Genomic DNA, 25,923 nt, shown 5'->3' on the forward strand with positions numbered 1-25,923 from the left:
CTCGACCAGAAGCTGAGTTCCTGATGGGCACAGACCAGGCCCGGACCAACTCCAGGCCCCTGCATGGGCCTGCACACGGAGGAGCGCAAGCACAGCAAGCATGGTGAGCAAATAAACCCCGGGCCAAGGCCTGGCCAACACTAAGGCTGCCACGCCTCAGAGGGCTCCAGGAGCCTTTCTCAACAACCCAGGCTGTGGTGCCTGTGCGTGCTCCCCAAGACTCACGGGGCTGCTGGAAACCAAACAGGGCCAGTCCAACGCTCCACCAATAAATGCTCAGCAATGTTCTCAACCCATCCTGCCAGAACTGAGGCTGGAAGGCCAGTGAGCACCCACTGAACACAACAGACCAGGAGCTGACGGGCTCTGACAGGGAAGTGGTGTGCACTGCCCACCTTTAAGCCTTGTTTCACAGCTTGAAGAATTATCTCAACCACAGTTGTGGTTTTCCCAGTGCCAGGAGGTCCGTGGATGATGGCAAGTTCTTTCTGCGACAGCGCAAATGAAACCGCTTCTTTCTGGGAGGCATCCAAGGAGGTGTTGAAGAATGTCAGCGGGTCTGTGGAAGGAGAGCAGTGTGAGACTCAGGAGCTCTGGGGAGCTCTGTGACTGTTCCTCCTCACAGAGTGTGCGCCCCCGGGGATGAGTGATGCCTGTCAGGAACATACTGGACCTCCCCAGGGGCAATCCAATCAACACAAAATTAAGTCCGCTTTATTTTCACAAGGTTTCTCCTTGAACAGGGATCGGCAAACTATGGGCCACATCCAGTCGGCTGCCTGTTTTGGTCAGTTTCACTGGAGCACAGCCACGCCCATTCATTTACATACCATCTACAGCTGGCTGCTGCTATGACATGGCCCACAAAGTCTAAACATTCACAATCCATCCCTTTATGGGAAAAGTTTGCCAACCCCTGCTCTAGAGTAACAGGAATGAAGGAAATGTTTTTTTAGTGCATATTCGTGTCTAACATATTGTCCCTCTTTTAAGTGCCCATAAAATGATAAAGAGACAAATGATAAAAAAAAAGATTAACAAATTCTAGGATCATGTTTCTATTCTGAATCTCCCACAACCAAGACTAAAAACCTGCTTTTTTTTTTTGAGATGGAGTCTCGCTCTGTCACCCAGGCTGGAGTGCTATGGTAAGATCTCAGCTCACTGTAACCTCCGCCTGCCGGATTCAAGCAATTCTCCTGCCTCAGCCTCCCGAGTAGGTAAGACTACAGGTGAGCACCACCATGCCTAGCTAATTTTTTGTATTGTCAGTAGTGACAGGGTTTCACCGTGTCAGCCAGGATGGTCTCAATCTCCTGACCTCATGATCCACCCGCCTCAGCCTCCCAGAGTGCTGGGATTACAGGCGTGAGCCACCGCGCCCGGCCAAGACCTGCTTCTTATGCTGTGCTCTTGAGAGCAGGTGCTGTTGTGCTCAGCCCTGCAGCCACGGCATTCGCTACATGGTGCCCACCACACAGAGACACCTATTGGATGCTCATAAGCAAAGGGTGTTTGCTGACCCTGACTTGTGAGACTGAAGCCAACATGGAAGACAGCAGGGTGTGGAGCTAGTAACAGGCCATCAAAACCCATGTTCCCATGCTATAGCCAGACTATTCCAGAGTCCCTAAGACACAGTACATACATTTCTAATTCAGTTTCTGACGCAAAGGAGCCCTTCAGTAAATACTCCATAGAAATAAAGCATTATTGAAATGGGAGTGCATTTAGAATTTCCAAAGAAAATGCAGAAAGAAAATGAGTATTTACAAAATAAGACATCTTGAGGGACTGCACACTGAAAGAGCGCTAGAAGTAGTCCTGCGTGTTTGAAGCTAACACAATGCTGGCTTGCCTAGCACAGTATGATAGAAAATAGCTGTGGGGAAACCCTTGCCTGAGGCTTGGCCAAAGCCACTGCTTTACAAACGGGCCAAGTCCAATACTCCCATTAAATCTGCCAAATCATGGGCAGTAACTGGATGGGACAATAAACTCCTCTCAAAAATGACGTTCTCCAAGAACAGCGAACGACATAAAAAGTGCACAGACCAGGCGCGGTGGCTCACACCTGTAATCCTAGCACTTTGGGAGGCCGAGGCGGGTAGATCACCTGAGGTCAGGAGTTCAAGACCAGCCTGACCAACATGGTGAAACCTCACCTCTACTAAAAAATACAAAAATTAGCCGGGGATGGTGGTGGGTGCCTGTAGTCCCAACTACTTGGGAGGCTGAGGCAGGAGAGTCACTTGAACCTGGGAGGCAGAGGTTGCAGTGAGCCAAGATCGCACCACTGCCCTCCACTCTGGGTGACAGAGCAAGCGTCCATCTCAAAAAAATAAAAAAATAAAAATAAAAAACCTCAATGGAATGAGCTACTTCATTAGGACTGAGTACGAGGAGGACAGCCCAGTTCATACAAGGCCTTCCAAGACATTTCTACAAAGATGTTCAGGGAGATTTCTTCTAGTCATACTTTCTCAAACTCTTATTAAAACGGCCCAAGGTTACACTGTTCTCTATACTTTCGGTAGCGATTTCAACCAAAAAAGAAAACTCAAAAGTTCTTACGTATTTCACTGGCAGGACTGGGAGCAGATCTGCCAAAGAGCACTTCTATGAGTGAGGAGGCTGGGCCAGAATGATACTTCTTTAGAGCAATCAGAGCTCTGCCGAGGGAGAAAACGAAAATTAGAACACCAGCAATTCAGTGGCTGAGCCTCTGCCCCAAAGGCGCCGCCAACTCACAAGAGGGCCACACCCACACCAGGACCTGTCGCTCTCTTTTGTGCGACAGGCATGGTAGGAATGAGTTAGCTATGTTGAAGGAAGATGGTACTTAGGATTTCCAGTCACATCCACTTACTTTTTCAGTCGCCTGTAAGTGACATCATTGGCAAGTTTTAACAGTCTGTAGGAATTCTCTCGGTCCAAACTCAACTGGAAATCGTGGGACTCATCAAAGGCCACCGTGACCGACTTCTGGGTGACCCGGGTCAGGATCCCGGTGGCCAGCTGACTGCCCTCATTAGCAGCATCATACAGGCCCACTATATCACCTGTGAAACACAAAGACTCAGTTAGGCAAGACACTGGGGAAAGGTTCAATACCATTTTATGTAATAAAATCCAGCATACTTCAAATATTTTATCTTTGTTACTTTCTTTAGTAAATGCAATCACTAACAGTTAAAAAAAAAAAAAAAGTTTAACACCTAAATCATATAAGAAACTCGACTTGAGATCAATGAACTATTCAAACCAAGCAAGACACTCAGGAAAATATTTAAAGTGCCTACTGTGTACCAAGCACTGTTTTGGCTCTGGTCAGTGCTATGAGTAAGGACAGTCCCCGCCCTCATGTCAGGGAGGAGAGAAAGAACAAACATAGCTATCTATATCAGCGCTAAGTGCTCTAAGGAAAAATAAAGCACAGGAAGGGGTGGAGAGGGATGAGGACACTACTCCAGAAAGAGTGTGCAGGAAGGGCCTCTGTGGGGAGCCGGGTGGACGTGGAAAGCAGCAAGGGCCACAAGCACATCTGGAAAAGAACATTCCATGCAAAAATGGCCACGCAGCACAGCCCTTCCTACTGTCTATGACAAGTGTCTTGTGTCTCCCATCTGTCAGGTGAGTCACGGGGTTTCCCCTGATCCACGCTTCAGCCATTCAGTGCTTCACATGCCCCCTGGCCACAGTGACTGCTTCAGGAATGGGCATGTGGCCAAGTCAGAGGCCTGAGACGTATTGAGACTTGTGCTTGGTCATCTGGATAGAGATACTCAGTCTCTCCAGCGAGACCGGAGACCTGAGAGGATTAGGGGCTAGAACTGCTACCACGAGGCACCTGAGACAAAAATCAACACAAGCCAGGCACAGAGGCTCCCACCTGTAATCCCAGCTACTCAGGACACTGAGGCAGAAGGATCACTTGAGCCCAGGAGTTCAAGGCTGCAGTGAGTCAAGATTGTGCCACTGCACTCAGCCTGAGCAGCAAAGCAAGACTTAGAGTCTAAGAAGGAAAAAACCAAAAAAACCCAAAAACTCAAAAGACGGCAGAGTCAAGAAATGGAGAGAAACTGAGTCCTGGCACACTCTTCTGGGTCCCGAAGTCAGCCTTCAAGTTACAACAACTGATGCATTCCCTTCTTGCTTAAGTCAGCTTGACTCAGATTTTCATCACTCAGAACATAGGCAGTTATAACTGAAACAGAATCCACTGAGATAAAAGCACGGGTCACCCACACCTGTTCACACTCCATGTATTCCCCATGTCTGAAATCTAGACACTGAGCTTCATCTGTACTTCGAATCACGTTTCCTTTCCTAACTGTACAAAGAGTAGGTGGCAACAAGCTCGCGGGACAGAGGCTCTGTGCACAGGGGCCGCTACGGGCCTAGACAGAGGATCCCAGCCCTACTACAACTTTTCCACAAGCCGCCTTATATAGAGCCCCACATTTCTGGATGTCTATTTCTGAGCTACTGAGACTTAAGACTGCTCCTCAGAAAAGGAACAGATAACCACTCTACCTGAATCTGATCAACAGCTTTATCAACAACCAAAATTTCAGCGTGCTACTTTTCTATATAAACGCTGCTTCTTCCGACTTACTGTTTATGAACTATTATTAACCTCTTAGGTCATGCACTCCACACTTATTGAATAAATACACATTTTTACCTTTGCATTTCAGAGTTTTCAAACCACCTGCACACACCTTCGATCCTGATGGCAAAGCTACAAGGTACTGCTGTTCCCAGTCTTTGGAAGGTGAATAACTAACTCTAGGTCACATAACTAGTAAGCATAAGATCTCAAACTCAGCCAGGCACAGTGGCTCATGCCTGTAATCCCAGCACATTGGGAGGCCGAGGCGGGCAGATCACAAGGTCAGGAGTGCCAGACCAGCATGGCCAATATAGTGAAACCCTGTCTCTACTAAAAAAATACAAAAATTAGCCGGGCGTGGTGGCAGGCGCCTGCAGTCCCAGCTACTTGGGTGGCTGATGCAGGAGAATCACTTTCATCCAGGAGGTGGAGGTTGCAGTGAGCCAAGATTTCACGACTGCACTCCGGCCTGGGCGACAGAGTGAGACTCTCTCAAAAAAAAAAAAAAAAAAAAATCTCCAACTGCTCAGGTCTGACTCCAACCTGCAGGTTCCCCTCCTGGCCCTCTCCTCTCTCAATACCCTCATCTCATCTCCAAACCCAGTCGGTATTCCAGTAATTGTTGGGCAAAAGTCTACGGAATCAAAATACGAAATTTAAAACTCTGTCACCACCAAAACAAGGCAGAGACACTTTCCTAGTAAAAAGTACAGCCCTGGCACCGCTGCTTCCTCCAGGCTTCCAGGGTTGTGGTTGTCTAACACAAGCGTCCCAGGGGTGTGGTTAAGAAGTTTCTTCGGGCCGGGCGCGGTGGCTCAAGCCTGTAATCCCAGCACTTTGGGAGGCCAAGACGGGCGGATCACGAGGTCAGGAGATCGAGACCATCCTGGCTAACACCGTGAAACCCTGTCTCTACTAAAAATACAAAAAACTAGCCGGGCGAGGTGGCGGGCGCCTGTAGTCCCAGCTACTCCGGAGGCTGAGGCAGGAGAATGGCCTAAACCCGGGAGGCGGAGCTTGCAGTGAGCTGAGATCCGGCCACTGCACTCCAGCCCGGGCTACAGAGCAAGACTCCGTCTCAAAAAAAAAAAAAAAAAAAAAAAAAAGAAGTTTCTTCGAACTGCCCCTCCTTTCCAACCAGGCTGGCACAAGTTTAGCCAAAGCATGCTTGGCACAAGAAAGGGCTGGGAATACAGAAGTACACACTGCATGTTTACCAGCTGGACCAAGGCTGCCCATTACATAGAAATACAACGAGAGTCACATGTAGTTTTTTCTTGTTTTTGTTTTTTGTTTTGTTCTGTTTTGAGACAGGGTCTCACTTTGCCTCCAAGCTAGAGTGCAGTGGCGTAATCTCAGCTCACTGCAGCCTCAACCTCCCAGGTTCAAGCGATCCTCCTGCCTCAGCCCGTCAAGTAGCAGGGACTATAGGCGCACACCACCACGTCTGGCTAATTTTTCTATTTTTTGCAGAGATGGGGTTTTGTCATGTTTCCCAGACTGGTCTTGAACTCCTGAGATCAAGCGATCCACCCACCTCGGCCTCCCAAAGTGCTAGGCTTACAGGCACCCAGTCACGTGTAGTTTTAACTTTTCTAGTAGCCATATTAAAAAATTTTAAAGAGGCTGGGTACAGTGGCTCACGCCTGTAATCCCAGCACTTTGGGAGGCCAAGGCAAGCGGATCACCTGAGGTTGGGAGTTCGAGAGTAGCCTGACCCAACATGGAGAAATCCCGTCTCTACTAAAAATACAAAATTAGCCAGGCGAGGTGGTGCATGCCTCTAATCCCAGCTGCTCGGGAGGCTGAGGCAGGAGAATCACTTGAACCTGGGAGGTGGTGGTTGCAGTGAGCTGAGATCACGCCACTGCACTCCAGACTGGGCAACAAGAGCGAAACTCTGTCTCAAAAGAAAAAAAAAAAAAGACAGAAATGGGTAAATTATTTTAATAACAATATATTTTATTTAACCCAATATACAAAAACTATTATTTCAGAATGTAATCAGTATTCAGAAAAATTACTCAGGATAATCCCAATTGTTTTTTAACATACTCTTCCAAATCTGGTGTGTATTCTGTATCTACAGCAATCACGAGCCACACTTCAAACATTCGGTGACCACATATGGCTAATGGCTACCGTTTTGGACAATGCTGATCTAGACAACTAAAACCCACATCAATTGTTGGACTTCTGATTAAGAGCTCTTCATTGCAATGCTTTATTCTCCAACTGGTCACTGTAATCCAGTCTTTATGAGGGTACAATTCGTGGTCTGAATGCCAGTAAATTTCAATGTCTGTCTAGGTCAATACGCACACACCAGAAGTAAAGCTGTTACTGGGAAGAGCTGCCACAGACCCGCATCGCCTGGGCTCAAAGGTGACCAGCAGCCGTCCATACAGCCCAGTGCGCTGACTGGATACCTGGAGCTTCAGCAAACACACGCCTCGGCTCTGGAGCTCTTTCAGAGAGATGTTCTCTTGCCAGGACCTGGAAGATACCCGGTATTGATGCTTCAAGATTTTCACCAATTTCTACTTCCACCCACCCGAAAAAGTAAAAGGGAAAGAAACACAGAAAAAGATCTACTCACGGGCACTAAGTATGTCCCAATGGAACTCTGAATCTGCCCCACTCCCAATCCTGGTCCTCCTACATCCCCCTAGGGTAGTTAATGCCGCAACCCTTCTCCCAGGTACCTGAGACAGATCCTTCAATCGGCATTCCCCTCTCTACTCCCATCTGTCACTAAGTCCTATCAGGCCCCTCCCATTTCCACCTGGACTTCTCCGCCTCTCATCCTGGCCGCCACAGCCCTGGTTCAAATTCACATCACTGCTCACCTGGACTAAACGGAACCTCTCAACTACCTTACCTCTGGCCTCTCCAGGTCCAATCAAAAGCAGGAGACCCAAGAGATCCTCCTAAAATGCAAATCTATTCGCCTCCCTCGCCTGCTTAACCCCACTGATGGCCCATCCTCCACACACAGAACAGAAGACTAGCTCCTCAGCCAGGCCCTTCCCAGGCTCGCCCTGCCAGTCTGCTCAGCATGCTCAGAAAGAGCCACTGCCATGGGGGCTGACTCTGTCCTTGACACCGTGCTGAGCACCTGACTGACAGGGGATCGTTTCATTCTCAGAGCAAGGCTGTGAGGTGGGAATCATCCCAGTTTTACAGTTGAAGTAAGGCTCAGAGAAAGAACCCGCAAAGTCACACAGCCATAAATGAAGCAGCTGGGATTCTAATAAAGTCAACATAACTGCAAAAGTTCTCTATTGCCATGATCAAAAGCATCTCAGACAAATCCTACCAACGGATGGCTGACTGCAAACTCTGGAAGCAGACTGCCTGACAGCAAATCGGGCTATAGTGTGTCACCCTGGGGCAAGTGACTTAACCCCTCTCTGTCTCCATCTCCTTAGATGGAAAATGATAGTAATAGAAACCTACACTGTGGCCGGGCGCGGTGGCTAGCGTCCGTAATCCCGACACTTTGGGAGGCCAAGGCGGGCAGACCGCGAGGTCAGGAGATCAAGACCATCCTGGCCAACATGGTGAAACCTGTCTCTACTAAAAATACAAAAAAATTAGCCCGGTGTGGTGGTGCGTGCCTGTAGTCCCAGCTACTCAGGAGGCTGGGGCAGGAGAATCGCTTGAACCCGGGAGGTGGAGGCTGCAGTGAGCTGAGATTGTACCACTGCACTCCAGCCTGGGCGACAGAGCGAGACTGTCATTGTAGGGTTGGCATGGGATGAGGTGTAAAGGAATTAACGCATGGAGAGTATATAAATGTTAGCTCTGATTGTTTTGGACAAATAAATAGTCCCATTCGGAAACAAGCCCGGCTCTCACTTGGCTCCCCACCCCACCCCGCATCCACCGGCTGAACTCCAATTTTCCTTCAGGCACCACTTCCTTCTGAATCCACCTTGACACTCCCCAGGGAAGAGCGTTCCTCCTCCAGGCTCTTTCCCCGCCACACGCACGCAGCCGGCCCTGGACGCGCTGGAGGGGAAGGGACTCTGCTCATGCCCAGCCCGCCGCTGGCCGGATCGGGGGCAGCCAGTGCCCCTGACTCACGCTGCCGGGGCCTGGCCCAGAAGGGGCGCAAACCATGTTTACTGAATGAATAAGGGAAAGGGCTGCTAACCCGCTGCGGGTGGAACTGGGGTCGGGGCCAGGGCCCAGGAGTGTTAGCTTAGGGGGGCCTCGGGTCGAGAAATCAAAGTGCTTCTCCTTAGGCCCAAAACGGAACGCGCTGCCCGGGAGGTGATGAGACTGACAACTCGGGAGGTGGCCAAGCAGGGGACGGACGGTCCCTGACCCGGACTCCAGGGGTCGGAGACGAAATTCCCGCCCTAGACTGTGAGGCCGAGCCCCTCGGAGACCCTGCCCGGGGCACGGCGGGACCAACCGCGAGGGAGCGGCGCCGGCGGCCGCCCGTACCTGCGCTCCTCCACCTCCGCGTCTCTCTCGAGCTCCAGCAGGTCCAGCTGCTTGGTCACGAAGCTCTCCACAGCCGCCGAGGCCATCGCCGCCGCCAGTCTGGGCCCCGAGTCGCCGACGTCCAGCTTCCGCGCCGGGCCGGTGTTACAGCGCGGCAGGTGTTACAGCACGACCTGTGTTCCCCGACGGGCCCGTGAGTTACGCACGCGCTTTGCGTCATTTCCGTTTCCGGCCGAGGCTGCGGGAAAATGGCGGCCGCCATGGCAGCATCTCCCTTGACGGTCACCTTAGGGCGGCTGGTGTCCGCGTGCAGCCGCAGCATCCTGAGACCTTCGGGGCCCGGAGCAGGTGAGACCCGGGATATGGGGGGAAGGGAGGACGCAGAGCGAGCGCTGCTCCCTGCGGTCTCGCCACGTATGTGCCTGGGTCCGACCTGGTGCCTTGTGTGTTGATCGCATTTGTGGTGAATATAGCACGGGTTTTGGAGTCGGGGTGTAGCAGGAGGAGCCGCAGACAAAAGTCCTCAGACACCGAGTTAAAGAAGGAAGGGGTTTATTCGGCCGGGGGCATCGGCAAGACTTCTGTCTCAAGAGCCGAGCTCTCCGAGTGAGCAATTCCTGTCCCTTTTAAGGGCTCACAACTCTAAGGGGGTGCGTGTGAGAGGGTCGTGATCGATTGAGCCAGCAGTGGGTACCTGACTGGGGGCTGCATGCACCGGTAATTAGATCGGAACAAAATAAAATAGGGATTTTCACAGTACATTTCTGTACAACGTCTGTAATCTATAGATAACAGAACCAATTAGGTCAGGGGTGGATCTTTAACTACCAGGCCCGGGATGCAGCGCCGGGCTGTCTGCCTGTGGATTTCATTTCTGCCTTTTAGTTTTTACTTCTTCTTTCTTTGGAGGCAGAAATTGGGCATAAGACAATATGAGGCGTGGTCTCCTCCCTTAGGGGAAACCCAGATTCAGATTCTGATTCCTTCAGTTAGTAGCCTGAATACTGGCAATAGCCTTTGAACTTTGGTATAGCTCCTATGTTATGGGGGAGCAGAGTGAGGCTCAGAGGAGCTAGGTAATGTGCCCAGGGTCACACAGCGGGGAAGTGGAGGAAGAGTGCTTCAGGCTCAGTCATTTCGGCTCCAAAGCCTGTGCTTGAACCACTGCCCCCAGGCTGCAAGCCAGTCTGAAAAATGATGATGGATATCCTCGCCTAATCTGAACTCATTCAGCAAAAGAAACAGCCGTATTTAAGGCACTGGGCTGATACGAGGCTCCAAAGGGGTTATATTCGTTAAAAACTCTGTAAATCTCTGCCTGAAAATGGTTGGAGTGTGTGTTTGTGTGCACGAGTGTTTACGTATGTTTTAAATCTGGGTCTCATGTCTCACCATGATCCCAAAAATGAAAAACTGGATCTAACTCTATATTGGACGATATTAAAAGAATTGTTCCATAGTTCCCAAAACTTGGAAGCAACCCAGATGTCCTTCAGGAGATGAATGGTTACATAAACTGTAGCACATGCATACAGTGGAATATTATTCAGCAATAAAAAGAAATGAGTCATGAAGAGAGATGGAGGAAACTTACATACCTGTTACCAAGTAAAAGAAGCCAACGTGAAAAGGCTACATCTTGTAGCCTTTGACATTCTGGAAAAGGCAAATCTAAGGAGACAGTAAAAAGATAGATGGGGCGTAAGGGGATTGGGGGAGAAAAGGATGAATAGGTGGAGCTCAGAGGATTTTTAGGGCGGTGAAACTATTCTGTATGATATAATGGTAGATACATGTCATTATAAGTTTGTCCAAATCCATAGAATGTACACCACCAAGGGTGAACCCTAATGTAAACTATGGACTTTGGATAACAATGATGTGTCAATGTAGGTTCATCAGTGGTAAGGATTGTACCACTCTGGTGAGGGATGTCGATAGGAAGCTATGGGCACATGGACAGGGGACATATGGGAACTCTCTGTACCTTCCACTCAATTTTGGTGTGAAACTAAAACTGACTAAAAAATAAAGTCTATTAAGAAAGTAATAATAATCAGAGTTGGGCCAGAGGCAATGTAGATGCCAACGTTGGCCGTGAGTTGGTAACTGTTGAACCTGGAAAGGGATAATTGAGAGAGAGTTCACTATTCTGTTCTCTTTACTTTTGTATGCTTGACATTTTCCATAATAAAACTTAGGTTTAAGTAGGCAGGAAAGTTTTTACAAAAGCAGTGGGGCTTACTCCATTCTACCTACCTACATGAAACCACCCTTCCAAAGCTACGTTCAAGTATAGACTTACGAGTTAAGAGAGAAAGACACACAGTGAAGTGAGTAGAGACAAGATGACCAAAACAGTGAGCAGCTGAGGCCTTGAAGAGTGAGCAAAGGAGACAGGATGGAAGTACACAGTCACAGTCTCCAGGACGATCTAAAGGAAATCCTGTGGGAGAGTGTTTGTTCCCTGTGGACCCAAAGACAAAGCTAGAAGCAAATTAGTTACAGAAGCCTACTGAGTCTTTAATAGTGAGATGGATTTGCTGAATGGGTTGGCTGAGTAGTGTGCGAGAGAAGGGTCAAAACTGATGGAGGTTTGGGGCCTGAACAACTGGGAGGATGAAGTTGCCCTCATGAGAGAGGGAGGAGTGTGGGAGAAGCAGGCATGGGAAGAAATGAGGAACCTCTGGAGGTGTGAGGTGCACGTCAGACATGAGTGGCTAAGGCAGATAGACAGGTGGGCATGCAAATCCAGGAGAGACACCCTGGCTGGAGGTGTAAACTTGGGAGTCGCCAGCACATTGGGGGCATTTAAATCCATCGGACTGGATGCAGTCACCAGAGGAATGGCCATGGGCGGAAAAGAAGTCAAGGCCAAGGGTTGAGCCCCAGGAGCCCAAATGGGAGAGGAGAGGAGAAAGCAGCCGAGGAAACGCAAATGGGGAGCCAGTGCTAATGGGTGAACTGTAAAAGGGTGGTTTTTATGGTGTGTAAATTATAGCTGAGTTAAAAGTGATTATTGAGAAACTGTTCTCTGCTTTTTACACCTAAGCACTTACTTTGAGCCCCTGTCTTCTCAGTAGACTGAATGTCTTTGTTTCCTGGTGTATTCCTGGTATTCGTTATCTACGGTTACATCAGAAATGACCCCACAACTTAGCAGCTTAAAACATTTATTAACTCACACCAGTTCTGAGAGTCAAGAACACAGGAGCAGCTTAGGTGGCTGGTTCTGGCTCAGGGTCTTAGCTTGCAGCAAGCAAGTCTGCAGGGGCTGTAGTTATCTCAAGACTCTGCTGCGCCAGCAGCTGAAGAATCCACCTGCAAGGTCATTCCTGTGGGTGTTGGTGACAGGCCCAGTTCCCCACCACGTGGACCTCTAGGTAGGGCTGCTTACAGCAGGGCAGCCCTAGGGCCAGTGATCAGAGAGGGTGAGCGCGGGCATCCAAGATGGAAGTCCCAGTTGGTTATCACCTAATCCCAGAACCCACGTGCTAGCACGTCTGTCACAAGCTGTTGGACACACAGACCACTCCCAGTGGGCGATGGGGTAAGAATAGCAGGAGGTGGGGCTCAGCAGCGCCATCTTGGAGGCTGCTCCCACACTTGGACACAGAACAGGGTCTGAACCTACTGGGCAGTTAGTCAAGGCATGAGTTAGTGGGCGGGAGGTTCTGGTCTGAGGCGCTTGTAGATGGTGTGGCAAACTGATCTCAACACATATAACCAGTAGCTGTAAGTGATGTTCTTGTGCTTTTGCTCACCTAGGTGTTTCTGTGGGCAGGCTGTCATGCAGTGGTTTATACCACATACCAGGAGCAGCAGTCGTGCATTTAGCATCGTAAAGGGCAATTTGCATTTGCAGTATTAATAGTAATGATCTGTGTTTCTCTTCTTCCCTCAGCCTCCCTTTGGTCTGCTTCTCGAAGATTCAATTCACAGAGCACTTCATTTCCACCAGGGTAATATCAAAATGTGGGTTTTGATGCCGCTTTTCCTTTCATTTGTAGAACCGTCTTTCTGAAGTCAAAACTTCCTACCTTTTGGTTCTCAATAATATTTACATTTCCTCTTTTGTTTTTTAAGAGACAGAATTTCACTGTGTTTCCCAGACTGGTTTTGAACTCCTGGCCTAAAGCGATCCTCCCGCCTCGGCCTCCTGAGTAGCTGGCATTACAGGCATGCACCACCACTCTCAGCTTTAACTTTTTTGACGGTATTTTTCTCAGATCCTTAAAGTAAATAAAGATGTAACTGCAAGAGACCAAAGAGAAATTCCATATGTGTTTGCTTTCTTTTATTATGGAGGAGCTTGAAGTCTTAACTCAATGAGTTATGATGAGGAAGGTTGTATCAGAGTCTCTAAGAGAAACTCATTATTTGAAAAAGCACATTCAGTGTTAACATTTTATACTTGAGAAAACATTTTTAAGGTATTATAAACTGCAGGAAACATTTGACAAAGTCCCCCTCACTGGTGGGAGACAGTGGAGCAGTGCAGGGATAGCAGTCACTGTAGGGACCCCCCGGCGTGCAGTTCCGGCTGCCCCTCACAGCCTGGGGCACCAGCTTCTGCAAGATGGAAGTAGTGTTCGTTTCGATCTGCATGGGTGTTGGAGAGGATTAAGTAAATGTATACATTTAAAGCGCTTAGAACAGTGCCTGGCATACAGTCAGCACTCACAAAATGTTGGCTGCTGTTACTGCTGCTGGGACTCCAGGGATCCTCTGCAGTGGGGAGATGCGGGAGCCTTTTTTGCTTCTCAAAGGAAGTAGAGAAACATTCTGAGCGTAGGAAGAAGTTGTAAGTGAGCATGTGGGTAGTAGGTTGTGCTTACTCCCCTGTGTCCTGTGTGAGAGGTTAGCACCTTCCTGCCAGCATGTTCTTCTCACACTGGGCACTGCTAGACCTATGTGGGGAGACCAGACATCAAACAGGTCAAAGACATTTTGTAGAGAGCAGCACCTTCCATGTCCTCCTTGACTCTCAAGGTCATTGACCAATCACAGACCACGGAGTTCACGTTTCTAGGAGCTCCGAGCCCTACCCCACTGGGAAAATACTCATTCCTCTCCCAGATTCGTGTGGAGCCCGTCCTGCGCGCCGGCCAACAGGACGGGTGGACCTGGTCCTCGATGTGGAGGCCAGTGCGTTTTGCGTATGGAGCAAGTCGTTTTCTTCCTCCTGATGCAACCCTGGAGTAGAAAGACTGAACTTTTACTTTGCAATGGCAGCAGCAATAAAAGCTTAAAAACAGTTCTGAATAATTTGGCTTGGGATCTACCTACTCTCCCTCTTTGTAGACTGCAGAAAGAAAGACCCCCACCTCCTTTTGAATCTAGGTCCCCCCTTTCTTTCCTCCCTTCTTCTCCCCCTCACCTACCTGAGGCTGAGCAGGCAGGGGAGAGTTAGGAAATAAGATGTTGGGCTGGGCACGATGGCTCATGCCTGTAATCCCAGAACTTTGCGAGGCCGAGGTGGGCAGATCACTTGAGGCCAGGAGTTCGAGACCAGCCTGGCCAATGTGGCGAAACCCCATCTCTACTAAAAATACAAAAATTAGCCAGGCGTGGTGGCATGTGCCTATAATCCCAGCTACTCAGGAGACTGAGGCAGGAGAATCGCTGGAACCCTGGAGGCGGATGTTGCAGTGAGCTGAGATCAAGCCACTCACTGCATTCTATCCTGGGTGACAGAGTGAGACTACATCTCAAAAAAAAAAGGCATTGCCTGCAGCAAGCTTGGCATCCTGAGGGTTGGGAGGGGAGGTGGTTGGGGACCGCAGTGCTATAGCTGCTGGGACTGAGCACTCCTAACACCCGACCCTCACTGGCCGTGCTGGGGCCGGCTGTGAACAGTAGCCCTCCAATCCTAACAGCCCTTTCAGGCGGGTGATTGTTTTCCCATTTGCTCAGTTGCAGACAGTAGGACACAGAATTGTCGGGTTCCGAGCCAGTGCTGCCTGGCACTCACCTGGGCGTGAAGGAAGAGCGAGCACCTACCTGGGAGGAGGAGGAGGTGGAGGTGGAGCAGGGAACATTGTGGTCCTGTTTGAGCAGGATGTGGTGAAGGGTCATTGGAGCTGCCATTCCAGGGCCACTAGATGCCAAGGGAGGCGGGAGGGCTGCTGGCCCTGTGTCCCGGGTTGTGGGGAAAGTGGAGGGCTGGGCATTTCAGCCTGTGCCTCCAAGATAAATGTGCCCCGAGACACCACAAGCCCAGCCTTCTTGGATGGGCACCCTTCCAGCACTGAGAAGCACCCAAGCAGGGGCTCTTTTGCAGAACGCTGAGAGTTCCTGCTTTGATTATTGAATGATGAGCCATTGTTCCCTGTGGCTCTAAGAAGATACAGGGAGCCTGTCCTCGGGGTTACCCCAGAGGGGCGAGGCCCGTCCTAAAGAGGGAGCCTTTTTGTTGCCTGGGGTCCCTTCCTAACATTTGTGCATGGCCATTTCTTAGAGGATTTGAGCTGCCTTTTCAAGTGCATGTGACATTTGTCTGCGACATGTGTTTTACAGATATGTTCCTAGAACATCCCTGAGTTCACCACCTTGGCCGGAAGTTGTTCTGCCTGACCCAGTTGAGGAGACCAGACACCACGCAGGTAAGACTTCCCTAGGAGACAGAGCTAGAGGGCGCCACCCAGACCCTGCTGCAGTCGCCCTCAGAGGCGGTCACCCAGACCCTGCTGCAGTCGCCCTCAGAGGCGGTCACCCAGACCCTGCTGCAGTCGCCCTCAGAGGCGGTCACCCAGACCCTGCTGCAGTCGCCCTCAGAGGCGGTCACCCAGACCCTGCTGCAGTCGCCCTCAGAGGCAGTCACCCAGACCCTGCTGCAGTCGCCCTCAGAGGCGGTCACCCAGACCCTGCTGCAGTCGCCCTCAGAGGCGGTCACCCAGACCCTGCTGCAGTCGCCCTCAGAGGCGGTCACCCAGACCCTGCTGCAGTCGCCCTCAGAGGCGGTCACCCAGACCCTGCTGCAGTCGCCCACAGAGGCGGTCACCGGGCCGCAGAGCGAGCGAGGGCCTCATCTTTTGGGGTTCTCCCACACACTGCACAGTGCCTGCACTCATGCCCATTTTCTCCCGTTAACACCCGAATTTCAGATGTTTTTCATTAACTGCTCCCCGAACACCCGCCACACGGCAGGCAGGTGGCATAAGGGAGGGCAGGGCCCCGGCTCCATCTCGTCTCCCGCCGTTGGTGGGCGCAGAGACAGCTCTCCCCAGTTAGCACGGTTAAGCACGATTACTGGAAGCCAGTGCCCCCCGGGCTGTTGGAGAAACATGCAGGGGTGTCAGGACTCATGTCAGCCTGGAGCCCGTGTCAGAAGGGACGGGATCATTAGCCACTATTGCCATGATCTTCACTTGCCAAAATGCTGGAAATCAAGATCCTCAAGTGGAATCTTGTATGTTAAACACTGTCTCAGATACCGCAGGTGAAACAAGTCCGCTGAGAGTTTCGCCCTCGGTGCTGGTGCTTCTGGTGTTGACAGTGTTTCCGGGGCAGGCACTCTGTCATCCCTTCTGTGTGTCTCGCCCTCGCTCAGGCCGGGGGGGTCGGTGCCCATTAAATGCTTGTTCAGAGTAAACAGTGCAGGAGAGAGGGGACTGTGACCTGAGTCCGAGCAGCAATAACAGGAACTGAGTACAGAGCCCCTGTGGGCGCAGGCGTGCAGAGGGAACACGTCCTGCCCTGGGGGTGGGATATGGGGATGGGATGCGCGGGGGGTTCCTCATTGCAAAGGCCTCTCCTTTGGCTTCTCAGGGTTTGCACACTCCTGGTCTGCTGGCTCCTCATTCTCATGAGAATGAACCAAGTGGAGGGTTTCGCCCACCCTAGGGTTGTAGAAACCTAGCCAGGCATGCCGAGTGCTTAGGCGAGGGAGTCACAGGAGGTGGTCTGGGTGTTCTCCGCAGTCTTGGGGAGCTTCCATCTGTGAAAGCCCCCATATGCCACGGTGCCCGTGCTCCTGAAGCAACAGATTGGCCCTGTGCCTGCACTTGTGCCTGCAGGGGGTGGGGCAGGGGCTGGGCCGCCAGCAGTGAGGTGCTCATGAGGGGTGCTGGCTGTCACGTCCACCCTAGGGCCCTGCCGCCAGGAGCTGCACATCACACTGCAGTGCGTGGGGGAGCAGGTGAGGGTGACTGGCCGCCCCTGCCTTCCCCTACAGAGGTCGTGAGGAGAGTGAATGAGCTGATTGCCACGGGGCAGTATGGCCGGCTCTTCGCCGTGGTGCACTTTGCCAGCCGCCAATGGAAGGTGACCTCTGAAGACCTGATCTTAATTGGAAATGAACTAGACCTTGCGTGTGGAGAGAGAATTCGACTGGAGAAGGTGAGGCCGCCGAGCTTCTCTGGATATTCAGGGGCTCAGCCACCAAGCGTGCAATCCCCACACCCCAGCTCACACTGAGGAGGAACCCCCCACCCCAACCCCGTCTCAGGCAGAGGACAACAAAGCTGAGGCCCAGAAGGGACTGTGGGGGGCGCCCACGGCGGGGCTGGGGTCCAAGGGCAGGGCAGGCCTCTACTGCTCTGAGGGCGGCACCTGGCCAGGCAGGTCTGCTCCCTGGAGGAAGGGAGATGGCACATTAAACAGTGCTGAGGACAGATACATGTCTTTATTGTGTTCCAGTCTTATTAATGTATTCCCAGAGAAAAATGCTTGATTGCAGAGATAATAAAAATGCCAGCTAAGGATGTAGTGCACTTTCTAGCCCCTGTCAATGAGGAAAAACTGTTAAGTTTCTGCTAAGACACTACTCTGCCATTAGCTTTGACAGCTGCTGCTGTTTTTAAATAGTAAAGACTGGTTGACAGGCATTTCCCTGGGTACTAATTTACCTCACTGACCATTCATAGTGCATGGTCTAGGCCAGGCATGGTGGCTCACACTGGTGACCCACCGCATTGGGCAGCCGAGGTGCAGGATTGCTTGAACTCAGGAGTTCAAGACCAGCCTGGGCAACATAGCGAGACCTCAGAGACCTCGTCTCTACTAAAATTCCAAACAATTAGCTGGGCACGGTGGCACACACATGTAGTCCCACCTATTTGTGGGGCTGAAGTAGGAGGATCACTTGAGCCTGGGAAGTTGAGGCTGCAGTGAACCGTGACTAGCCACTGCACTCCAGCCTGGGCAACACAGTGAGACCCTGTCTCAAAAAACTGCATGGTCTGTCTGTTTATTATTATTTTTCAGACTGAATCTCACTCTGTCACCCAGGCTGGAGTGCTGTGGCACAGTCTTGGCTCACTGCAACCTCTGCCTTCTGGGTTCAAGCAATTCTGCCTTGGCCTCCCGAATACCCAGTATTACAGGCGTGCGCCACCACACCTTGCTAATTTTTATATTTTTAGTAGAGATGAGGTTTCACCATATTGATCAGGCTGGTCTCGAACTCCTGACCTCAAGTGATCCACCCGCCTCAGCCTCCCAAAGTGCTGGGATTATAGGCATGAGCCATCATGCCTGGCTGGTCTGTTTATTTAGCTAGACATTTCCAGCCTTCAGCTATAATTCTGTTTTCTGGGACCGTCTATTTGGTTTTTGCCTACTCTTTTTTTTTTTTTTTTTTTTTTTTTTTTTTTTTCTTCTTTTTGAGAAAGTTTCTCTCTTGTTGTCCAGGCTGGAGTGCAATGGCGTGGTCTCAGCTCACCGCAACCTCTGCCTCCCGAGTTCAAGCAATTCTCCTGCCTCAGCCTCCCTAGTAGCTGGGATGACAGGCATGCGCCACCACGCCCGGCTAATTTTGTATTTTTAGTAGAGATGGGGTTTCTCCATGTTGGTCAGGCTGGTCTTGAACTCCTGAGCTTGGGTGATCCGCCTGCCTCGGCCTCCCAAAATGCTGAGATTACAGGCATGAGCCACCATGCCCAGCCTGCCCACTCTTTTTATAAAATTATAATTACCTCTGCAACAGGTAATTTTTCTGGGATGCTTAATTATTAATATAAGATACATGATTTTCTTTATGAATTTAAACTCCTCTGGAGGCAGACCTTTGCTTTTTATTTATTTATTTATTTATTTTGAGACAGAGTCTCGCTCTGTCTCCCAGGCTGGAGTGCAGTGATGCAGTCTCGGCTCACTGCAAGCTCTGCCTCCTGGGTTCACACCGTTCTCCTGCCTCAGCCTGCCGAGTAGCTGGGACTACAGGCGCCCGCCACCATGCCAGGCTAATTTTTTTTTGTATTTTTTTTAGTAGAGACGGGTTTCACCGTGTTAGCCAGGATGGTCTCGATCTCCTGACCTTGTGATCCACCTGCCTCGGCCTCCCAAAGCGCTGGGATTACAGGTGTGAGCCACTGCGCCCGGCCTGACCTTTGCATATTTGAAACATTTCACATTAACAAAAAATTCTGGAAAGCCCCTCCTAAGCAGATTGCTTTTTGTAACAGGAAACCCAGTGGGAGTGAGCATGCCATGCTGAAACAAACTCTAAAAATACTTATTTTATTATTTGTCTCTATCTAATATGCATGTCCGCCGAGTTTGCTATATGATATACTTAGTCTCTAGACATTTAAGTTTATTATGATTGGATTTTTTCTTATCAGTAAAGTTTAAGATGATCTCCAACATCTAATAAAAACACTGTAGGCCGGGCGTTTTTGGCTCACGCCTGTAAATCCAGCACTTTGGGGAGCCGAGGTGGGTGGATCACCTGAGGTCAGTTTGAGACCACCCTGGCCAACATGGTGAAACCCTGTCTCTAATAAAAATACCAAAAAAATTAGCCAGGCTTGGTGGCAGGCACCTGTAGTCCCAGCTACTCAGCGGGCTGAGGCAGGAGAATCGCTTGAACCTGGGAGGCGGAGGTTGCAGTGAGCCAAGATCACGCCGGTGCCCTCCAGCCTGGGCAGCAGAGCGAGACTCTGTCTCAAAACAAAAAACAAAGCCCACTGTTGCATTTGGAAGGCAAAGATGTATTCATCTGCAGCCACACTTGGTGTCGTGATTTCCCTGCATTGAGAATGGTTGCCTGACTCTTGAGAATTTTGCAGTCGTTAAAAGAATACAGTTGAGCCTAAATCATCGCAAGATTAGCAGAACTGTGAACTGTGCCAAGAGACACGATGGTATGATGTGTGCTTTTTCTCTCTGTGTTATGCTTCGATAGAAAGGGTTTTTGAAGTCACCGTTAATATGAGGGTTACAGCAGCTATCTGGATGCATATCCATGGTATCTAATCATCAAATTGTATGTCTCCTGCCTCTGAGGGTTGGAGCGTGTCCCTCAGGCAGTTCCATGGCTGTGCAGTGCTGCCACTTGTCAGCTTACAACCCGGTTGTGGAATATTAAAGAGATCATCAGACAGCAGATGAAATTCATATCACAACGTTTTCAGTCTTTCTCGTTTTGTGTGGCGTTCATGTCACTACCTGTTATTAGCGACTGTTCTCTTACTCATTGTAATGAGCCACTGATTAAACACAGCTGTTGAATTTTTTCAGGTCCTGCTGGTTGGGGCAGATAACTTCACGCTGCTTGGCAAGCCACTCCTCGGGTAATGGCTGTGAGGTGCTGGGCTTTGTCTGGGGCTCCAGGGCTGGACGTGCAGACAGCAGTCACAGTGCAATTAGGCCACGTGGGGGGTTGCGTTCATTTTCTCTGTTGACACCAAACACAGCATTTATACTTAATAATAGTGGACATTTAAGGCCCATGAGAACATCCAGGCCAAATGATTGGTCTCTGGCTATTTCATGATAGTGTGGTCCTCTTAAGATTTGTTCAGATTCCCCGGAACTGTTCTTTGTGGTCCTTTTTCATGGTTTTCGAAATGTTTCCATTGAGGGCATATTACTTTTATAATCAACAAAAGAGAAAGTATAACTTCATTTTAGAAATTCTCACCTAAGGCATTTGAAAAATAATCCAAAAGGTGCATTATTATTGATTTTTCTTCCTTCTAGAAAGGATCTTGTTCGAGTAGAAGCCACAGTCATTGAAAAGACAGAATCATGGCCAAGAATCATTATGAGATTTAGGAAAAGGAAAAACTTCAAGAAGAAAAGAAGTAAGTTAGAGAAAGTATCGCTGGGCCCTGCTGCACGGTGCTGGTTGCCCAGGCTCATGCAGACGGAGGGTGTGGGGCACCTGGGTCTCAGGAGAGGAAGCCCAGGCAGATCTCAATCCAGCTGCCACTGCCCACTTGTCACCCTCATCCTAGAGGGAGCACCCAAAGGACCCAGCCTCACTTCCCTGCTCCTCCACCCTCCACGTGTGAACCCATGACGCCTAGCCCTGCCCCCAAGGCAGCAGTGAATCCGAGAGCAGACCTAGGGCTGTCCCAGCAGCCTGCACTGAGGACAACCCCCACAATGGGCATCCTGAGGGATGGCGCCCACAGGGCATGGGCCACACAGATGAGCAGCCTGCACTGAGGACAGCCCCCACAGTGGGCATCCTGAGGGATGGCACCCACAGGGCATGGGCCACACAGATGAGCAGCCTGCACTGAGGACAGCCCCCACAATGGGCATCCTGAGGGATGGCGCCCACAGGGCATGGGCCACACAGATGAGCAGCCTGCACTGAGGACAGCCCCCACAGTGGGCATCCTGAGGGATGGCGCCCACAGGGCATGGGCCACACAGATGAGCAGCCTGCACTGAGGACAGCCCCCACAGTGGGCATCCTGAGGGATGGCGCCCACAGGGCATGGGCCACACAGATGAGCGGCTGCGGAAGTCTGTCCCTCACAGCTCTTGTTACTACTGCAGTTGCCGGCCTAAACCACCAACAGTGGGCATAGTTAAATATACCCAGAATGCTGGTATTGGCTGTCACCTTAGAGTCAGCTGGGTGGGGGAGCCTCTCGTGTACCTTCTGACACTTCCAGGTAGCCTCAGGGTCACTCAGGTGGGGCCATCCTTCCACACACTCCACAGGTCACAGCGTAGACAGTGTGGGAGGAGAGGTGAGGCGTCCAGCCTCTGCACCTGCCGACAGAGTGAACAAACAAGCTAGCGAGGCAGTCAGTGCACACCTGGCGATAAACGTGGCCCTGTGCAGCAGGGGACGTTGCCAGGGCCACGCTGGCTGGGGAGGGCTGTGTGCAGAGCCCCTGCAGTGACTGATGACAACAGAGTCTGTGGTCAAGCCTGTGACATCTTTCCTTTCAGTCGTGGTGACCCCGCAGACTGTCCTCCGGATCAACAGCATTGAGATCGCTCCGTGTTTGTCGTGATTACCCAGTTAATACTTACAAAAGGGTAAAAATAAACTCCTGCTTTCCAAGGAGACCAAGTTTCTGTGTTCTGGTTTGGAGCCATGCGTGCCTGCTGTAGACAGTTTAACTGGAGCAGCGTGTCTGTAAGCACCGGCCCCCCGAGCCAGAGAAAACAGGAACTCGGAGAACAACAAGCATGGCCCTCCCAGGGCTGGACAGATAGTGTTCTCGGCAGCGCTCCACCCCAGGGCCCAAGGGAGTGGTGGGGGGGACGCAGCTGGGACTTGGAACTGACTTCAAGAGAGGCGCAACCTAGATTCCACGAGATGGACGAGAACAGCAAATTCCATCTGAGTAATCGAAATGGACCTGTCTCCAGCAGGGCTTTTGTAAGACTGGGGTTCAGAGCAGGTGGCCTCGGGTCCCTGATCCTGGCCCTTCCGCCTCATGCAGTCGACCACGGGCAGGGATCACAGTGCAGTGGGGGGCCGGGGGGGGGTGGCACAGCGCAGCAGGGACCCAGGAGGGCTGGGCGGGACAGGAGGAGGGACAGCTGGGGAGTGGGCACAGCACGTTCTGGGAACTGACAACAGCAGGAATAGAGCAGAGGCCCAGGCTCTGCTGAACTCAGTCTTGGAAGTAGTGGGCAGTCCCAGAGGGCTTGGGCTGCCGGGATCGATAGGGATGGCTGAGGCAGGCAGCAGGGCCTGCTGGGAGCTACCCAGGTGAGAAGGGACAGGGTCCTGGAGCCAGAGTGGTGAAGGAACCAGCAAAGGGAAGGGCCTGGGCGTGGGGATGAGGGGCTCTGAGATGACGCCAGGCCCGTGGTTTGGTTCATTCACAGAGACGGGGCCATCCCCCCAAAAAAGAGTTAGGGCTCCAAGTGACAGATATAAACCTGTCATCCAAACGTGCTAAGTATTTTCCCCAGGAGTCCCACGGGGCGTCACTGAGATCTGGAGATAAGAACCCTCAGGTGCCCAGTGCCCCCGTCGTGTCCTCCACGTGCAGCAGGGGGCGCCAGGCCTGCCAGCCCAGCAGGCTGAGAGCTCCTGGCCCCGCCCATCCCCGGCAGCCTGAATTTGGAGGCGTGAGAACCCAGAGAGTCAGGCCTCCAGGGCTCTACATTGGTTGCAGCGAAGCTGGGGGTGGTGGGAGGGACCTGGGGCTGTGGTGTGCTTGTATCTGTAATGCAGCCACATCTGGAAGTAATAACTTTCTAAATGCGGTAGCTTGTGCTAGCTCCATCTGAAAGTGATGTCTCTGGAATCATGGGGCCTCGCATCCTTTCCCCTTACCCGCCCCCTCTCTGGGTTCTCTCCCCGCCAGTCCAGCAGCGTCTCCTGTGGTCGCTGTTCTATGTGCAGGATACAGGATGTTTAAGACAGGAATCACTGGCCCATTCCATATTCTTTGACATAAACACATCTCCGTTTCTTACTATGCTTGAAATAAAGAACAGGTTCTGGAGACACCTGCTGCAGTCAGGCAGTTCAGCTGGGTGGTGGGGTGGGGTGTATATATGGGTTCTGCAGCTAGAGAGCTGAGTGTGAATCCCAGACCCACCCCCGTGAGCTGGGTGTAATCGAGCAAATTACCAGCCCCTGTCTCATCTGTCAAATGGGAGTCACACTAGCACCAACCCTGCTGCGTTGCTGTGAGGAAGCCAGCAGTTAGCAAGCCACCCACAGCAAGGGCTCAGTCAGTGTTCACTATTTGTATTACCTACAGCCACTGCCGTCTGGGGAACTGTTTGGTGACATGCCTATAAAATATTACCAATATTGGCCGGGCATGGTGGCTCATGCCTGTAATCCCAACACTTTGGGAGGCTGAGGCGGGCAGATCACTTGAAGTCAGGAGTTGGAGACCAGCCTGGCCAACATGGTGAGACCCTGTCTCTACTAAAAATACAAAAATTAGCCAGGTATGGTGGCACGCACCTGAAATCCCAGCTACTGGGGAGGCTGAGGCAGGAGAATCACTTCAACCCCAGAGGTAGAGGCTGCAGTGAGCAGAGATTGCACCACTGTACTCCAGCCTGGGCGACAGAGTAAGACTGTGTCTCAAAAATAAATACATACATGCATACATGCATAAAATATTATCAGTATCAAACTGGTGAAAGTTAACTCGTTTTAAAGACTGGACAAGTTTCCTCAAATTGTCATGTGATCCAGCAGGTCCACTTCTGGGGCTATATCCAAAGGAACTGATAGCAAGATCTTTTTTTTTTTTTTTTTTTTTTTTTTTTGAGATGGAATTTCGCTCTTGTTGCCCAGGCTGGAGTGCAGTGGTGTGATCTCTACCCACCGAAACCTCCGCCTCCTGGGTTCAAGTGATTCTCGTGCCTCAGCCTCCTAAGTAGCTGGGATTGCAGGCACGCATCACCATGCCCAGCTAATTTTTTGTGTTTTTAGTAGAGACGGGTTTTCACCATGTTGGCCAGACTGGTCTTGAACTCCTGACCTCAGGTGATCCACCGCCTCAGCCTCCCAAAATGCTGGGATTACAGGCATGAACCACCACACTCAGCCAACAGCAAGGTCTTGAAGAGACATTTGTACACCCATGTTCACAGCAGCACTGTTCACAATGGCCAAACGGTGGAAACAACGCGAGGGTCCGTCCATGGATGGAAGGATCAACAAAATGTGGTCATCATTCCACAAATGGAATATCATTCAGCCATGAAAAGGAAGCAAATTCTGACACATGTCACAACACGGATGAACCTTGAAGACAGTGTGCTCAGTGAGAGAAGCCAGACACAAAAAGACAAGCATTTGTATGTTTCCGCTTATATGAGGTCCCTAGGGTAGTCAAATTCCTAGCAACAGAAAGTGGTAGGATGGTGGGTGCCAGGGGCTGGAGGAGGGAGGAGTAGGAAGTGAGTGTTTAATGGAGACAGAGCAGGTCAGGCGCTGTGACTCACGGCTGTAATCCCAGCATTTTGGGAGGCCAAAGTGGGCGGATTACCTGAGGTCAGTTCGAGACCAGCCTGACCAACATGGAGAAACCCCATCTCTACTAAAAACACAAAATTAGCCAGACGTGGTAGCGCACACCTGTAATCCCAGCTACTCAGGAGGCTGAAGCAGGAGAATCACTTGAACCCAGGAGGCAGAGGTGGTGAGCCGAGATCACGCCATTGCACTCCAGCCTGGGCAACAAGAGCAAACCTCCATCTAAAAAAACAAAAGTTCTAAGGGGAAAGCCCTGAACTACAACCATTTGCTTCCTTTTTTTTCGTTTTTTGTTGTTGTAGTTGTTGTTGTTTTTGTTTGAAATGGAGTCTTGCTCTGTCTTTCAGGCTGGAGTGTAATGGCGCAATCTTAGCTCACTGCAACCTCCACCTCCCGGGTTCAAGCGATTCTCCTGCCTCAGCCTCCCAAGTAGCTGGCACTGTAGGTGCGTGCCACCATGCCAGACTAATTTTTTTGTATTTTTAGTAGAGACGGGATTTCACCATGTTGGCCAGGATGTTCTTGAACTCCTGACCTCATGTGATCCACCCTCCTCAGCCTCCCAAAGTGCTGGGATTACAGGCTTGAGCCCCTGCATTTTGACATGATTTTTGCTAAGAAAAATGTAGAATTTCATTTACCTTTTAGAAAACTTAAAATTTCCCCAAATTTGCTCTTCTAAGACTCCTTCCTTTTGCCATCT

General features: G+C 50.8%; 2 protein-coding genes across 19 annotated transcripts in view; one reads left to right on the top strand and one right to left on the bottom strand.

Moving 5' to 3' along the window:
* The window catches only part of MRPL21 (mitochondrial ribosomal protein L21), a 1,021,966-nt gene extending 999,641 nt beyond the window's left edge, over positions 1 to 22,325 (top strand). For 8 of the 17 annotated variants that reach the window (XM_050758218.1, XM_050758222.1, XM_050758225.1 and 5 more), the window contains exons 2-8: positions 9,311 to 9,418; positions 12,975 to 13,032; positions 15,590 to 15,675; positions 17,247 to 17,410; positions 20,534 to 20,586; positions 20,996 to 21,099; positions 22,208 to 22,325. In XM_050758218.1, coding sequence (XP_050614175.1) covers positions 9,319 to 9,418; positions 12,975 to 13,032; positions 15,590 to 15,675; positions 17,247 to 17,410; positions 20,534 to 20,586; positions 20,996 to 21,099; positions 22,208 to 22,272 — 630 coding nt within the window. In that variant the 5' untranslated portion in view covers positions 9,311 to 9,318 and the 3' untranslated portion in view covers positions 22,273 to 22,325. Of the gene's footprint in view, positions 1 to 9,300; positions 9,419 to 12,974; positions 13,033 to 15,589; positions 15,676 to 17,246; positions 17,411 to 20,533; positions 20,587 to 20,995; positions 21,100 to 22,207 lie in introns of all 17 variants that reach the window. The other 9 variants (XM_050758228.1, XM_050758227.1, XM_050758229.1 and 6 more) reach the window with 2 other exon arrangements.
* Positions 1 to 25,923, bottom strand: part of IGHMBP2 (immunoglobulin mu DNA binding protein 2) — a 556,281-nt gene that overhangs the window by 28,063 nt on the left and 502,295 nt on the right. The window contains exons 2-6 of one of the 2 annotated variants that reach the window (XM_050758125.1): positions 9,071 to 9,254; positions 6,942 to 7,111; positions 2,870 to 3,062; positions 2,575 to 2,672; positions 396 to 559 (exon numbers count right to left, since the gene is read on the bottom strand). In XM_050758125.1, the coding sequence (XP_050614082.1) occupies positions 396 to 559; positions 2,575 to 2,672; positions 2,870 to 3,062; positions 6,942 to 7,111; positions 9,071 to 9,156 (711 nt within the window). In that variant the 5' untranslated portion in view covers positions 9,157 to 9,254. Of the gene's footprint in view, positions 1 to 395; positions 560 to 2,574; positions 2,673 to 2,869; positions 3,063 to 6,941; positions 7,112 to 9,070; positions 9,267 to 25,923 lie in introns of those variants that run through there. The other variant, XM_050758124.1, reaches the window with a different exon arrangement.

The sequence above is a fragment of the Macaca thibetana genome, chromosome 14 (assembly GCF_024542745.1).
Source record: "Macaca thibetana thibetana isolate TM-01 chromosome 14, ASM2454274v1, whole genome shotgun sequence".
Taxonomy (NCBI): domain Eukaryota; kingdom Metazoa; phylum Chordata; class Mammalia; order Primates; family Cercopithecidae; genus Macaca; species Macaca thibetana.